Source organism: Pecten maximus, chromosome 5 (genome assembly GCF_902652985.1).
Source record: "Pecten maximus chromosome 5, xPecMax1.1, whole genome shotgun sequence".
In the NCBI taxonomy this organism is placed as follows: domain Eukaryota; kingdom Metazoa; phylum Mollusca; class Bivalvia; order Pectinida; family Pectinidae; genus Pecten; species Pecten maximus.
In genome coordinates, this window is record NC_047019.1 from 45,282,249 (window position 1) to 45,300,053 (window position 17,805).

At 42.9% G+C, this 17,805-nt stretch overlaps 1 protein-coding gene across 2 annotated transcripts in view; it reads left to right on the forward strand.

Annotated features, from left to right (window-relative positions):
- LOC117328163 (outer dense fiber protein 3-like) overlaps nucleotides 1-4,799 on the forward strand; it is a 38,390-nt gene extending 33,591 nt beyond the window's left edge. For both annotated transcript variants that reach the window (XM_033885565.1, XM_033885566.1), the window contains exons 3-4: nucleotides 3,884-3,994; nucleotides 4,095-4,799. In XM_033885565.1, coding sequence (XP_033741456.1) covers nucleotides 3,884-3,994; nucleotides 4,095-4,579 — 596 coding nt within the window. In that variant the 3' untranslated portion in view covers nucleotides 4,580-4,799. The remainder of the gene's footprint in view (nucleotides 1-3,883; nucleotides 3,995-4,094) is intronic.
- The last annotated feature ends 13,006 nt before the right edge of the window (nucleotides 4,800-17,805 follow it).

Below are 17,805 nucleotides of genomic sequence, written 5' to 3' on the forward strand. Positions count from 1 at the left end.
AAACTCACACAGGAAGTCCCTAGATACGTCCAAACTCACACAGGAAGTCCCTAAATACGTCCAAACTCACACAGGAAGTCCCTAGATACGTTCAAACTCACACAGGAAGTCCCTAAATACGTCCAAACTCACACAGGAAGTCCCTAAATACGTCCAAACTCACCCAGGATGTCCCTAGATACGTCTAAACTCACACAGGAAGTCCCTAGATACGTCCAAACTCACACAGGAAGTCTCTAGATACGTCCAAACTCACACAGGAAGTCCCTAGATACGTCCAAACTCACACAGGAAGTCCCTAGATACGTCCAAACTCACATAGGATGTCCCTAGATACGTCCAAATTCACACAGGAAATCCCTAGATACGTCCAAACTCACCCAGGATGTCCCTAGATACGTCCAAACTCACACAGGAAATCCCTAGATACATCTTAACTCACACAGGAAATCCCTAGATACGTCCAAACTCACACAGGAAGTCTCTAGATACGTCAAAACTCACACAGGAAGTCCCTAGATACGTCCAAACTCACACAGGAAGTCCCTAGATACGTCCAAACTAACACAGGAAGTCCCTAGATACGTCCAAACTCACATAGGATGTCCCTAGATACATCTTAACTCACACAGGAATTCCCTAGATACGCCCAAACTCACCCAGGATGTCCCTAGATACGTCCAAACTCACATAGGATGTCCCTAGATACATCTTAACTAACACAGGAAGTCCCTAGATACGTCAAAACTCACCCAGGATGTCCCTAGATACGTCCAAACTCACACAGGAAGTCCCTAGATACGTCCAAACTCACACAGGAAGTCCCTAAATACGTCCAAACTCACACAGGAAGTCCCCAGATACGTCCAAACTCACACAGGAAATCCCTAGATACGTCCAAACTCACACAGGAAGTCCCTAGATACGTCAAAACTCACACAGGAAGTCCCTAGATACGTCAAAACTCACATAGGATGTCCCTAGATACGTCCAAACTCACACAGGAAGTCCCTAAATACGTCCAAACTCACCCAGGATGTCCCTAGATACGTCCAAACTCACACAGGAAGTCCCTAAATACGTCCAAACTCACCCAGGATGTCCCTAGATACGTCCAAACTCACACAGGAAGTCTCTAGATACGTCAAAACTCACACAGGAAGTCCCTAGATACGTCCAAACTCACACAGGAAGTCCCTAGATACGTCCAAACTAACACAGGAAGTCCCTAGATACGCCCAAACTCACATAGGATGTCCCTAGATACGTCCAAACTCATACAGGAAATCCCTAGATACGTCCAAACTCACACAGGAAGTCCCTAGATACGTCCAAACTCACACAGGAAGTCCCTAGATACGTCCAAACTCACATAGGATGTCCCTAGATACGTCCAAACTCACACAGGAAATCCCTAGATACGTCCAAACTCACCCAGGAAGTCCCTAGATACGTCAAAACTCACCCAGGATGTCCCTAGATACGTCCAAACTCACACAGGAAGTCCCTAGATACGTCCAAACTCACACAGGAAGTCCCTAAATACGTCCAAACTCACACAGGAAGTCCCTAGATACGTCCAAACTCACACAGGAAATCCCTAGATACGTCCAAACTCACACAGGAAGTCCCTAGATACGTCAAAACTCACACAGGAAGTCCCTAGATACGTCAAAACTCACATAGGATGTCCCTAGATACGTCCAAACTCACACAGGAAGTCCCTAAATACGTCCAAACTCACCCAGGATGTCCCTAGATACGTCCAAACTCACACAGGAAGTCCCTAAATACGTCCAAACTCACCCAGGATGTCCCTAGATACGTCCAAACTCACACAGGAAGTCTCTAGATACGTCAAAACTCACACAGGAAGTCCCTAGATACGTCCAAACTCACACAGGAAGTCCCTAGATACGTCCAAACTAACACAGGAAGTCCCTAGATACGCCCAAACTCACATAGGATGTCCCTAGATACGTCCAAACTCATACAGGAAATCCCTAGATACGTCCAAACTCACACAGGAAGTCCCTAGATACGTCCAAACTCACACAGGAAGTCCCTAGATACGTCCAAACTCACATAGGATGTCCCTAGATACGTCCAAACTCACACAGGAAATCCCTAGATACGTCCAAACTCACCCAGGATGTCCCTAGATACGTCCAAACTCACACAGGAAGTCTCTAGATACTTCCAAACTAACACAGGAAGTCCCTAGATACGTCCAAACTCACATAGGATGTCCCTAGATACGTCCAAACTCACACAGGAAGTCCCTAGATACGTCCAAACTCACACAGGAAATCCCTAGATACATCTTAACTCACACAGGAATTCCCTAGAAACTTTTACACATCGAGTTCCTGTGAATTTTAACCTTTAAGAGTCTATGGCCGAACCATTTTAGAGATGTGTTAGGTGACTATTATGCCCTTTCTACAAACTTGTAGAGTAAATAACAACTAAGGGTGGTGACCACACCCACTCAACAGAATGACATGACAGTATATACCAAGCCCTATTTTGCGTCAGGGTCGGCCCTCCATACGAGTATAGAGTTTGTATTGCATCCGAGTATCGAGTTGATATTATATCCGAGTATCGAGTTGATATTATATCCGAGTATAGAGTTTATATTATATCCGAGTATAGAGTTTATATTATATCCGAGTATAGAGTTTATATCATATCCGAGTATAGTGTTTGTATAGCGATGATTATGATACAACGACATAATTATTTGATTATTATCATTACATTAATAGACTGTTATCTCATGGCATACAGTGAAATCGATAAAATAAACAAATGCTGCAAATATTCAAATAATTGTACAGGAATGAAAAGAGAAAGAACAACTTGAAAATCCCTATCATGAACGGATGAAAATCCAACAAGAAACTTGAGCTTTTTATTAATTTATGACAACACATCTTCGAGTAACTAAATACGGAGCCACACAGCCGACCAACGGATTGTAGAATCGAACCAGAAACTAGTATTCAAATGTTTACTAACCGTACCTTGTCGACATTGCTGTTTCGATATTTATAAAGATATGATATGTTGTTTGTCATGGATAATATATACAGTCTGATGTCACAAAATATAATACGTTCTTAATCGTATGTCTGTATAAATGTATATGGGGCCGCGGTGGCCGAGTGGTTAATGTGTCCTGACACTTTATCACTAGCCCTCCACCTCTGGGTTGCGAGTTCGAAACCTACGTGGGGCAGTTACCAGGTACTGACCGTAGGCCGGTGGTTTTTCTCCGGGTACTCCGGCTTTCCTCCACCTCCAAAACCTGGCACGTCCTTAAATGACCCTGGCTGTTAATAGGACGTTAAACAAAAACAAACAAACAACGTATAAATGTATAAATATTTGGTTCGACGTCGAATGATTAAGCTAATAGTTTTTACATGTACATATGTATGTATCTATTAGAACGATGTTTTATGTCACGGTGAAGAAACTCGTTCGACGGATATTCTTTTATTTCAAATAAAGCAATATTTCGTTATCTACATTTTATCGTTTCCATGGTTCTATCCAATAATTCGTATTAATCATGTAAATGGCGCATGTATTGGCGGAAATTTCACCGATGCGACCGATCTTCGATTACCCATTCGAACGTGAAAATGTTCTCCGAGTACTCCGGTTTCCTCCAGCACTAATATCCGTCTGTTCGTTTCCATCAAGACCAACAAGAATTATTTATATTGTTTATAACCCGTTTCATAATTGATCTTAATAAATAATTAATTTAAGCATTATAAATCCGGAATACATTTCATGAGATACGAATTACCAGAAAGGTTCAGTTTCTGTCTGACAATATAACATTGATATTGGAACTGTCTATTTTCAGGGTTCCGGCCCAGTGGTCCGGGTCCGGCCTACAGTTTAGAGAGTGATCTGACACACAAAGGTCGTGTAACTGGGTCGTCTTTCAGTTTAGGAGGAAGACCGAAGACACCAAGTAAGTGTCGAATTGAAATCAGTAACACTTTAAACAGAATTTCTAAATTGAAATATATTGTATAGTCTAGATTTTAATTCAATGATTTTTTTTTCTGCAGAGAGGCGTGACGTCAGTCCTGGTCCCGCGGCTTACAATACTGACAAAGCCCCACTCTGGGAAAAGAACTCCCCTAAATACAGTCTTAGTCCCCGGACTACCCCCAGGCGTATCGACGTCACCCCTTCCCCCGGAGCATATTCTCTACCGTCTACGATAGGGCCTCGGGTCCCCCACAGGAACGGAGGACCAGCCACAAGTATGCTAGGAAAAAACTCGTATGGTGGATTTTCTGCAGACTGGGCAAAAACGCCTGGTCCAGCTACATACGGGGCACCCGATCCCGGCCTCACAAAGAACAGGGGACCTTCATATAGTCTAGGGGCAAAGGCGAAACCTATGCCTGATAAAGATAATTTCCCAGGACCTGGGAGATACAGCCCCGAAAAAGTGTCAGTTCACATGGAGAACAGTCCGCGGTACCCTATCGGTGTGCGCCATTCACAGTTCGCCATGCCCGTCATGCCTCTGGCCGATGTTCAGTGACTGTGCTCTTCGTATTTGTCCTTATTTATTTTCCTTGACCTTGATATATTAAGGAGCACCGGTGTACTGGCTGGGCCATTATATTGTTATCTAAACAAGCAATCTGTGATAGCTGTAAACGCTCACGTGTAGGAGTTCTGGACATCTATGGACAATATACCTCTTGTGTCCCTTAGAATATCCGCTCTGCGCATGTCTGTAATAAAAGATATCCGCTCTGTTTCCACGCACGCCTCTATAAGGTCTCACACAACTTATCAGTTCACTCTATGATCTTACCAGTGTCTCCTTCCCCTCAGTCGCTCATTTGAAGTTCAAATGCTGTGACATTTATATCGAATTTTGATATTGATAAGTGATGTTATTGTATAGGTTAAATAACGTTACCACACCAGTACTTGAAAGAAATTAACCCTAATATTTACTGTGGACTGGGGAATCTCCGCCGTTTACACCTGGAATCCTACGTCGTTAAGTTCTTAGTAAGAGGGTATATTTTTGTTTTTCCAAATCTCAAAAACCATACTTTGTCATTTTCGTATATAGAAAATGCCTATTTCATATACTATTTACTCGGGAAAACAGTATTACAAGGCTATGAAATAATTTTCTTCGGGGACTTGGTTCAACCGAAACAGCAGCTGACTTGCTGAATTTGTTGTGTGAGACCAATAAGAGCGAATGTCCGTTCTATTTGCGTGTGTCTATAAGAAAAGGTATCCACTCTGTCTCCACGTGTCTATAAGACAGGGTATCCACTCTGTCTCCACGTGTCTATAAGACTGGGTATCCACTCTGTCTCCACGTGTCTATAAGACTGGGTATCCACTCTGTCTCCACGTGTCTATAAGACAGGGTATCCACTCTGTCTCCACGTGTCTATAAGACTGGGTATCCACTCTGTCTCCACGTGTCTATAAGACTGGGTATCCACTCTGTCTCCACGTGTCTATAAGACTGGGTATCCACTCTGTCTCCACGTGTCTATAAGACTGGGTATACACTCTGTCTCCACGTGTCTATAAGACTGGATATACACTCTGTCTCCACGTGTCTATAAGACTGGATATCCACTCTGTCTCCACGTGTCTATAAGACTGGATATCCACTCTGTCTCCACGTGTCTATAAGACTGGGTATCCACTCTGTCTCCACGTGTCTATAAGACTGGATATCCACTCTGTCTCCACGTGTCTATAAGACTGGGTATCCACTCTGTCTCCACGTGTCTATAAGACTGGGTATACACTCTGTCTCCACGTGTCTATAAGACAAGGTATCCACTCTGTCTCCACGCGTCTATAAGACTGGGTATCCACTCTGTCTCCACGTGTCTATAAGACTGGGTATCCACTCTGTCTCCACGTGTCTATAAGACTGGGTATCCACTCTGTCTCCACGTGACTATAAGACTGGGTATCCACTCTGTCTCAACGTGTCTATAAGACTGGGTATCCACTCTGTCTCCACGTGTCTATAAGACTGGGTATACACTCTGTCTCCACGTGTCTATAAGACAAGGTATCCACTCTGTCTCCACGCGTCTATAAGACTGGGTATCCACTCTGTCTCCACGTGTCTATAAGACTGGGTATCCACTCTGTCTCCACGTGTCTATAAGACAGGGTATCCACTCTGTCTCCACGTGTCTATAAGACTGGGTATCCACTCTGTCTCCACGTGACTATAAGACTGGGTATCCACTCTGTCTCAACGTGTCTATAAGACTGGGTATCCACTCTGTCTCCACGTGTCTATAAGACTGGGTATCCACTCTGTCTCCGCGTGTCTATAAGACTGGGTATCCACTCTGTCTCAACGTGTCTATAAGACTGGGTATCCACTCTGTCTCCACGTGTCTATAAGACTGGGTATCCACTCTGTCTCCACGTGTCTATAAGACAAGGTATCCACTATGTCTCCGCGTGTCTATAAGACTGGGTATACACTCTGTCTCCACGTGTCTATAAGACAGGGTATCCACTCTGTCTCCACGTGTCTATAAGACTGGGTATCCACTCTGTCTCCACGTGTCTATAAGACTGGGTATCCACTCTGTCTCCACGTGTCTATAAGACAAGGTATCCACTCTGTCTCCACGTGTCTATAAGACTGGGTATCCACTCTGTCTCCACGTGTCTATAAGACAGGGTATCCACTCTGTCTCCACGTGTCTATAAGACTGGGTATCCACTCTGTCTCCACGTGACTATAAGACTGGGTATCCACTCTGTCTCAACGTGTCTATAAGACTGGGTATCCACTCTGTCTCCACGTGTCTATAAGACTGGATATCCACTCTGTCTCCACGTGTCTATAAGACTAGGTAGCCACTCTGTCTCCACGTGTCTATAAGACTGGGTATCCACTCTGTCTCAACGTGTCTATAAGACAGGGTATACACTCTGTCTCCACGTATCTATAAGACAGGGTATCCACTCTGTCTCCACGTGTCTATAAGACTGGGTATCCACTCTGTCTCCACGTGTCTATAAGACTGGGTATCCACTCTGTCTCCACGTGTCTATAAGACTGGGTATCCACTCTGTCTCCACGTGTCTATAAGACTGGGTATCCACTCTGTCTCTACGTGTCTATAAGACTGGGTATCCACTCTGTCTCCACGTGTCTATAAGACTGGGTATCCACTCTGTCTCCACGTGTCTATAAGACTAGGTAGCCACTCTGTCTCCACGTGTCTATAAGACTGGGTATCCACTCTGTCTCCACGTGTCTATAAGACTGGGTATCCACTCTGTCTCCACGTGTCTATAAGACTGGATATTCACTCTGTCTCCACGTGTCTATAAGACTGGGTAGCCACTCTGTCTCCACGTGTCTATAAGACTGGGTATCCACTCTGTCTCCACGTGTCTATAAGACAGGGTATACACTCTGTCTCCACGTGTCTATAAGACAATGTATCCACTCTGTCTCCACGTGTCTATAAGACTGGGTATACACTCTGTCTCCACGTGTCTATAAGACTGGGTATCCACTCTGTCTCCACGTGTCTATAAGACTGGGTATCCACTCTGTCTCCACGTGTCTATAAGACTGGGTATCCACTCTGTCTCCACGTGTCTATAAGACAGGGTATCCACTCTGTCTCCACGTGTCTATAAGACTGGGTATCCAATCTGTCTCCACGTGTCTATAAGACTGGGTATCCACTCTGTCTCCACGTGTCTATAAGACTGGGTATCCACTCTGTCTCCACGTGTCTATAAGACTGGGTATCCACTCTGTCTCCACGTGTCTATAAGACTGGGTATCCACTCTGTCTCCACGTGTCTATAAGACAGGGTATCCACTCTGTCTCCACGTGTCTATAAGACTGGGTATCCAATCTGTCTCCACGTGTCTATAAGACTGGGTATCCACTCTGTCTCCACGTGTCTATAAGACTGGGTATCCACTCTGTCTCCACGTGTCTATAAGACTGGGTATACACTCTGTCTCCACGTGTCTATAAGACTGGGTATCCACTCTGTCTCCACGTGTCTATAAGACTGGGTATCCACTCTGTCTCCACGTGTCTATAAGACTGGGTATCCACTCTGTCTCCACGTGTCTATAAGACAGGGTATCCACTCTGTCTCCACGTGTCTATAAGACTGGGTATCCAATCTGTCTCCACGTGTCTATAAGACTGGGTATCCACTCTGTCTCCACGTGTCTATAAGACTGGGTATCCACTCTGTCTCCACGTGTCTATAAGACTGGGTATCCACTCTGTCTTCACGTGTCTATAAGACAAGGTATCCACTCTGTCTCCACGTGTCTATAAGACTGGGTATCCACTCTGCCTCCACTCTGTCTCGACGTGTCTATAAGACTGGGTATCCACTCTGTCTCCACGTGACTATAAGACTGGGTATCCAATCTGTCTCCACGTGTCTATAAGACTGGGTATCCACTCTGTCTCCACGTGTCTATAAGACTGGGTATCCACTCTGTCTCCACGTGTCTATAAGACTGGGTATCCACTCTGTCTCCACGTGTCTATAAGACAAGGTATCCACTCTGTCTCCACGTGTCTATAAGACTGGGTATCCACTCTGTCTCTACGTGTCTATAAGACTGGGTATCCACTCTGTCTCCACGTGTCTATAAGACAAGGTATCCACTCTGTCTCCACGTGTCTATAAGACTTGGTATCCACTCTGTCTCCACGTGTCTATAAGACTGGGTATCCACTCTGTCTCCACGTGTCTATAAGACTGGGTATACACTCTGTCTCCACGTGTCTATAAGACTGGGTATCCACTCTGTCTCCACGTGTCTATAAGACTGGGTATCCACTCTGTCTCCACGTGTCTATAAGACTGGGTATACACTCTGTCTCCACGTGTCTATAAGACTGGGTATACACTCTGTCTCCACGTGTCTATAAGACTGGATATCCACTCTGTCTCCACGTGTCTATAAGACTAGGTAGCCACTCTGTCTCCACGTGTCTATAAGACTGGGTATCCACTCTGTCTCAACGTGTCTATAAGACAGGGTATACACTCTGTCTCCACGTGTCTATAAGACAGGGTATCCACTCTGTCTCCACGTGTCTATAAGACTGGGTATCCAATCTGTCTCCACGTGTCTATAAGACTGGGTATCCACTCTGTCTCCACGTATCTATAAGACTGGGTATCCACTCTGTCTCCACGTGTCTATAAGACTGGGTATCCACTCTGTCTTCACGTGTCTATAAGACAAGGTATCCACTCTGTCTCCACGTGTCTATAAGACTGGGTATCCACTCTGCCTCCACTCTGTCTCGACGTGTCTATAAGACTGGGTATCCACTCTGTCTCCACGTGACTATAAGACTGGGTATCCACTCTGTCTCAACGTGTCTATAAGACTGGGTATCCACTCTGTCTCCACGTGTCTATAAGACTGGGTATCCACTCTGTCTCCACGTGTCTATAAGACTGGGTATCCACTCTGCCTCCACTCTGTCTCGACGTGTCTATAAGACTGGGTATCCACTCTGTCTCCACGTGACTATAAGACTGGGTATCCACTCTGTCTCAACGTGTCTATAAGACTGGGTATCCACTCTGTCTCCACGTGTCTATAAGACTGGGTATCCACTCTGTCTCCACGTGTCTATAAGACTGGGTAGCCACTCTGTCTCCACGTGTCTATAAGACTGGGTATCCACTCTGTCTCAACGTGTCTATAAGACAGGGTATACACTCTGTCTCCACGTGTCTATAAGACAGGGTATCCACTCTGTCTCCACGTGTCTATAAGACTGGGTATCCAATCTGTCTCCACGTGTCTATAAGACTGGGTATCCACTCTGTCTCCACGTGTCTATAAGACTGGGTATCCACTCTGTCTCCACGTGTCTATAAGACTGGGTATCCACTCTGTCTTCACGTGTCTATAAGACAAGGTATCCACTCTGTCTCCACGTGTCTATAAGACTGGGTATCCACTCTGCCTCCACTCTGTCTCGACGTGTCTATAAGACTGGGTATCCACTCTGTCTCCACGTGACTATAAGACTGGGTATCCACTCTGTCTCAACGTGTCTATAAGACTGGGTATCCACTCTGTCTCTACGTGTCTATAAGACTGGGTATCCACTCTTTCTCCACGTGTCTATAAGACTGGGTATCCACTCTGTCTCCACGTGTCTATAAGACAGGGTATACACTCTGTCTCCACGTGTCTATAAGACTAGGTATCCACTCTGTCTCCACGTGTCTATAAGACAAGGTATCCACTCTGTCTCCACGCGTCTATAAGACTGGGTATCCACTCTGTCTCCACGTGTCTATAAGACTGGGTATCCACTCTGTCTCCACGTGTCTATAAGACAAGGTATCCACTCTGTCTCCACGTGTCTATAAGACTGGGTATCCACTCTGTCTCCACGTGTCTATAAGACTGGATATCCACTCTGTCTCCACGTGTCTATAAGACTGGGTATCCACTATGTCTCCGCGTGTCTATAAGACTGGGTATCCACTCTGTCTCCGCGTGTCTATAAGACTGGGTATCCACTCTGTCTCCACGTGTCTATAAGACTGTATATCCACTCTGTCTCCACGTGTCTATAAGACTGGGTATCCACTCTGTCTCCACGTGTCTATAAGACTGGGTATCCACTCTGTCTTCACGTGTCTATAAGACTGGGTATCCACTCTGTCTCCACGTGTCTATAAGACTGGGTATCCACTCTGTCTTCACGTGTCTATAAGACAAGGTATCCACTCTGTCTCCATGTGTCTATAAGACTGGGTATCCACTCTGTCTCGACGTGTCTATAAGACTGGGTATCCACTCTGTCTCCACGTGTCTATAAGACTGGGTATACACTCTGTCTCCACGTGTCTATAAGACTGGGTATACACTCTGTCTCCACGTGTCTATAAGACTGGATATCCACTCTGTCTCCACGTGTCTATAAGACTGGGTATCCACTCTGTCTCCACGTGTCTATAAGACTGGGTATCCACTCTGTCTCCACGTGTCTATAAGACTGGGTATCCACTCTGTCTCCACGTGTCTATAAGACTGGGTATCCACTCTGTCTCAACGTGTCTATAAGACAGGGTATCCACTCTGTCTCCACGTGTCTATAAGACAAGGTATCCACTCTGTCTCCACGTGTCTATAAGACTGGGTATCCACTATGTCTCCGCGTGTCTATAAGACTGGGTATCCACTCTGTCTCCACGTGTCTATAAGACTGGGTATACACTCTGTCTCCACGTGTCTATAAGACTGGGTATCCACTCTGTCTCCACGTGTCTATAAGACTGGGTATCCACTCTGTCTCCACGTGTCTATAAGACAGGGTATCCACTCTGTCTCCACGTGTCTATAAGACTGGATATACACTCTGTCTCCACGTGTCTATAAGACTGGGTATCCACTCTGTCTCAACGTGTCTATAAGACTGGGTATCCACTCTGTCTCCACGTGTCTATAAGACTGGGTATCGACTCTGTCTTCACGTGTCTATAAGACAGGGTATCCACTCTGTCTCCACTTGTCTATAAGACTGGGTATCCACTCTGTCTCCACGTGTCTATAAGACAAGGTATCCACTCTGTCTCCACGTGTCTATAAGACAAGGTATCCACTATGTCTCCACGTGTCTATAAGACTGGGTATCCACTCTGTCTCCACGTGTCTATAAGACTGGGTATCCACTCTGTCTCCACGTGTCTATAAGACTGGATATCCACTCTGTCTCCACGTGTCTATAAGACTAGGTAGCCACTCTGTCTCCACGTGACTATAAGACTGGGTATCCACTCTGTCTCCACGTGACTATAAGACTGGGTATCCACTCTGTCTCCACGTGACTATAAGACTGGGTATCCACTCTGTCTCCACGTGTCTATAAGACTGGGTATCCACTATGTCTCCGCGTGTCTATAAGACTGGGTATACACTCTGTCTCCACGTGTCTATAAGACTGGATATCCACTCTGTCTCCACTTGTCTATAAGACTGGATATCCACCCTGTCTCCACGTGTCTATAAGACTGGGTATCCACTCTGTCTTCACGTGTCTATAAGACTGGGTATCCACTCTGTCTTCACGTGTCTATAAGACAATGTATCCACTCTGTCTCCACGTGTCTATAAGACTGGGTATACACTCTGTCTCCACGTGTCTATAAGACAGGGTATCCACTCTGTCTCCACGTGTCTATAAGACAGGGTATCCACTCTGTCTCCACGTGTCTATAAGACTGGGTATCCACTCTGTCTCCACGTGTCTATAAGACTGGGTATCCACTCTGTCTCCACGTGTCTATAAGACAAGGTATCCACTATGTCTCCGCGTGTCTATAAGACTGGGTATACACTCTGTCTCCACGTGTCTATAAGACTGGGTATCCACTCTGTCTCCACGTGTCTATAAGACTGGATATCCACTCTGTCTCCACGTGTCTATAAGACTGGGTATCCACTCTGTCTCCACGTGTCTATAAGACTGGGTATCCTCTCTGTCTCCACGTGTCTATAAGACTGGGTATCCACTCTGTCTCCACGTGTCTATAAGACAGGGTATCCTCTCTGTCTCCACGTGTCTATAAGACTGGGTATCCACTCTGTCTCCACGTGTATATAAGACTGGGTATCCACTCTGTCTCCACGTGTCTATAAGACTGGATATCCACTGTCTCCACGTGTCTATAAGACTGGATATCCACTCTGTCTCCACGTGTCTATAAGACTGGGTATCCACTCTGTCTCCACGTGTCTATAAGACTGGATATCCACTCTGTCTCCACGTGTCTATAAGACTGGGTATCCACTCTGTCTCCACGTGTCTATAAGACTGGGTATCCACTCTGTCTCCACGTGTCTATAAGACAGGGTATACACTCTGTCTCCACGTGTCTATAAGACTGGGTATCCACTCTGTCTCCACGTGTCTATAAGACTGGGTATCCACTCTGTCTCCACGTGTCTATAAGACTGGGTATCCACTCTGTCTCCACGTGTCTATAAGACAAGGTATACACTCTGTCTCCACGTGTCTATAAGACTGGGTATCCACTCTGTCTCCACGTGTCTATAAGACTGGGTATCCACTCTGTCTCCACGTGTCTATAAGACTGGGTATCCACTCTGTCTCCACGTGTCTATAAGACTGGGTATACACTCTGTCTCCACGTGTCTATAAGACTGGGTATCCACTCTGTCTCCACGTGTCTATAAGACTGGGTATCCACTCTGTCTCCACGTGTCTATAAGACTGGGTATCCACTCTGTCTCCACGTGTCTATAAGACAAGGTATCCACTCTGTCTCAACGTGTCTATAAGACTGGATATCCGCTCTATCTGCGCGTGTCTGTAGGAGAAGATATCCCGATGTCTTCTTGTGTCTAGCGAGAGGATATGAGTGGATATCTATTCTGTCTTCGCGTACTTTACATACTTTAAATTGATCATTGACCTTCTAGTCGATTTAGTTTATTGATGACAATATCTTGAGATGTCCTTTGACCATAACAATATGTACATGTATGTGTCTCTGAAACGCTCGGAGGTGATTACTTCGATACTTTTGCGTCCTCGCATCAAAATCTACTTTACTTTAAACAAGATAGGAGGCATTTTATTCTGATTCTACATCTATGGTTTTATGTTTTCACTGTTTACCGACTGTTGATGTGGACATCTGATATAGCTATGTCCTTACATGTAACAATCATTATAATAAACCAATATCATATGTTTGTCAGTGTTCTCAGTTATACAGCAGTTTGTAGCCGTGGAGAAGATTTCTGAACTGATGAAACATATTGATCGTGATTGACATTTGGATTATAAACAGAATTTAGCAGTTTCTGTTCCATTTGTAACGGTAAAATATAATTGGAGCATCCCAATCCTACCCACTTCCTGTGAATATTTTACCATCCTGACTAATTTACATTTACATTATCTAATATAATCTGGAAAGGAAGACGACCAGTCATATAGAAACTGAAGGGCGATAACTCTCGTAGTTGTAATAATGATGACGTAAATTAAAAGGATGTTAACAAATCACACATAACAATAAATATTGGATAAAAACATGTACCGACCAACCAGGTAAGACTGGATTATATTCAACTTAAATTAATTAGCAATATTATAATTACATGTGAAATTTGATAACTAAGCATGAATAACGTAGAAATAACAAAACGATGGTGTAGACCTATGTAACAAATGTGAACCATGTCATACTTAATCTAACTACATAATGTAGATACAGGCCTGTCGTCATCAGTTCTAAAGACTGATTGATAAATAAACAGGTCTGAAGTATGATCTTAATGGATGGCGACATGATGTCTGTAATTGTATGATCACTTTAAGTTGAGATTTCCACAAGTTGGAAACAGAAATTGGATCTAACCGATCGGCTTATAGAGCAACGGGAAAACAAAGTCAATTCATCATCAAATTAATGTGTTTACATTGTACCTGGATATAATATTTTGTGGTTGCTATGGTTATAATACATGTATATCAACCTGATTTTTGAAATCGTTTAAAAGGATGCATATAAACTGTCTCCTATCATAGGTAGAGAGTATTGGAACATGTGTTCTCTGATGTTAACTATCGTGTGGAACTAATGGAGCTGTCAAGTATACATACATCACTGATACCTATTATAAACATACATATCTGATACTAACTATACACGTATGAATACATATCTGATACTAACTATACACGTATGAATACATATCTGATACTAACTATATACGTATATATACATATCTTATACTAACTATACACGTATGTAAACATCTCTGATACCTATTAAAAACATACATATCTGATACTAACTATACACGTATGTATACATATCTTATACTAATTATAAACATACATATCTTATACTACATGTATATATGTATGAATACATATCTGGTACTAACTATACACGTATCTTTACATATCTGATACTAACTATACACGTATGTATACATATCTTATACTAATTATAAACATACATATCTTATACTACATGTATATATGTATGAATACATATCTGATACTAACTATACACGTATCTTTACATATCTGATACTAACTATACGTACACGTATCTTTACATATCTGATACTAAATATACACCTAAGTATACATACCTGATACTAACTAAACATGTATACAATGTATATAGATCTCTGAAACTTACTATGTAAATATATATATATACATCATTGTGCAAACTATACACGTCTATATACAAAGCTGATACTAACTATACACGTATGTTTACATCTCTGATACTAGTTATAAACATACATATCTGATACTAACTATACACGTATGTATATACTGTATACATATCTGATACTAACTATACACGTATGTATATACTGTATACATATCTGATACTAACTATACACGAATATCAACATATCTGATACTAACTATACACGAATATCAACATATCTGATACTAACTATACACGTATGTATACATATATGATACTAACTATACACGTATGTATACATATCTGATACTAACTATACACGTATGTATACATATCTGATACTAACTATACACGAATACCAACATATCTGATACTTACTATACACATTTATATACATTTGTGATACTAACTATACACGTATACAGTATGTATATACTTACCTGATACTAACTATACACATAAGTTGTAACTACAGCTTCCGTAATTAGTTTATATCAGAGACGTGTATTTCTCACATACTTCACAGGGTTATCCGGCGGTTGTCAGGGAATAGATAAATCGATCTTACACAGGGTGGGTAAAGACAGCCGGCAGCGCTAAATGACGCTGCTCACAATAACGTAACGTCATCATTATATGTTGAGCACCTAAGTCGTAAATGATGATGCCATACATTTTCTAAGTAGCATTAAAGATGGCGCAGTGAAGAACTTTCATAAAAACATTACGTTTGGTTGCAAGCATGTGAGAAAAATAATCAAACATGGGTCTATTCCGTGAACAAGGATATCTCAACCCTCACGTAGGCTAAGAGTTTGGCTGGCCAGCAATCGGCAAGCCTCGTGCTGACTGGCCAAACTCTTACACTCGGGTTGATATATCCCTGTCCACGGAACAGACCCATGATAAATTCTATTAATCATTTACCCTGGACAGGGATACCCCCAGTTTTACCGGGGTGAAATTATCTTCTCTCAACCTAGGGAAAAGACAAGCTACACATGCATTTTTCACGTTTTCAACAATTATAATTCGTCACGTCAACAATACCATGACGTCACGGCAACAGTACAATGACGTCACGTCGATAATTCAATCACGTCACGTCAACATTTCCTTACATTGATGTAACATCAATATTAGATACATACGAGGGTAAACAGGGTAAGAGAAAAAAAATGGCGGTAAGATCAATATAAGCTGCCAAACACTCGGCAAGCCTCGTGTTTGGCAACTTAAGAATCTTCTCCTCGGGTTAAGATTCCCCTGTCTCACCCCCAAGGGGGTGAAAGATTCAATTAATCATATATGTCTCTTTTTATATGTAAACAAGGATTGCACCAACAAACAATGAACCATTGTTACTATTTTAGGCGTTGTTGATTCCTATTTTTATCTGAAGACAACGCTATCGGACAATAAACACGTTACCAACACAAGCCAATCAGTCTCAATAACATTACCCCACGTCCTCTCGGTTACCCGATGCCCGCTCCGCCACCCCAGGTTAACCTCGGCTACTGTCCTGACTCCCGTAGGCCTTCTGCTGCTCGCGCACGCAACATAACAGTATACTATTGGTAACGTACTGGGATCATGCTGACTTCAGGGTGTCCCGGGTAGGGCTAATGAACAGGATAATCAATTCCTCAGTTAGAAACAGATAAATTCGGGGCAACAATCTACATGTATCATATCGTCGCTCTATTCTTCCCCCAGATGGCCTCAGACTGCATCCCAATTAAATTGTGTAGATTATCGCTGTATAGTATTGATAACTGTATATTTGTGGTTAAATTGAAAGATACAGTACATATCTAAACAAACCGACAACACTGTTTTCACTAATAGAAAAATGATCAAAACGAAAATCGTTTGAAAATAAACGAAAATCAATCAATTAACGAGCTAGACATGAATAACTTTTGTATAAACTGTGATGCTATATGTGTATTATACCTGGTAGATCGAGACATATACCTGGTGGATAGAGACATATACCTGGTAGATCGAGACATATACCTGGTAGATCGAGACATATACCTGGTGGATAGAGACATATACCTGGTAGATAGAGACATATACCTGGTAGATCGAGACATATACCTGGTAGATCGAGACATATACCTGGTAGATCGAGACATATACAGTATATATTATATATCACACTACGGCGAGGAACAGCGTTCTGGAATATACCCAGATGTTACGGCATACATTGTACATTTCCGTTTGTTGTTAACACTAAAATAACAGTAAACAAACATTCAGTTCAATTTCTCCTTATCAATATTTACAAACAGAACATGATATATATAACCCGATTTTTGTAAATCACGTATTATATCTAGTTTAACAGATAGCAGTAATATACATCACGTGGATCTGGAATGAGGGGGTATTCAGTGAAATAACGAATTTTAAATCTACGATTGAAAGATTAAGATAACGCAATTGATGAAGAACATTTGTATGTCTATCATGTGGTATACGTATGTCTATCAGGTGGTAATTTGTCCA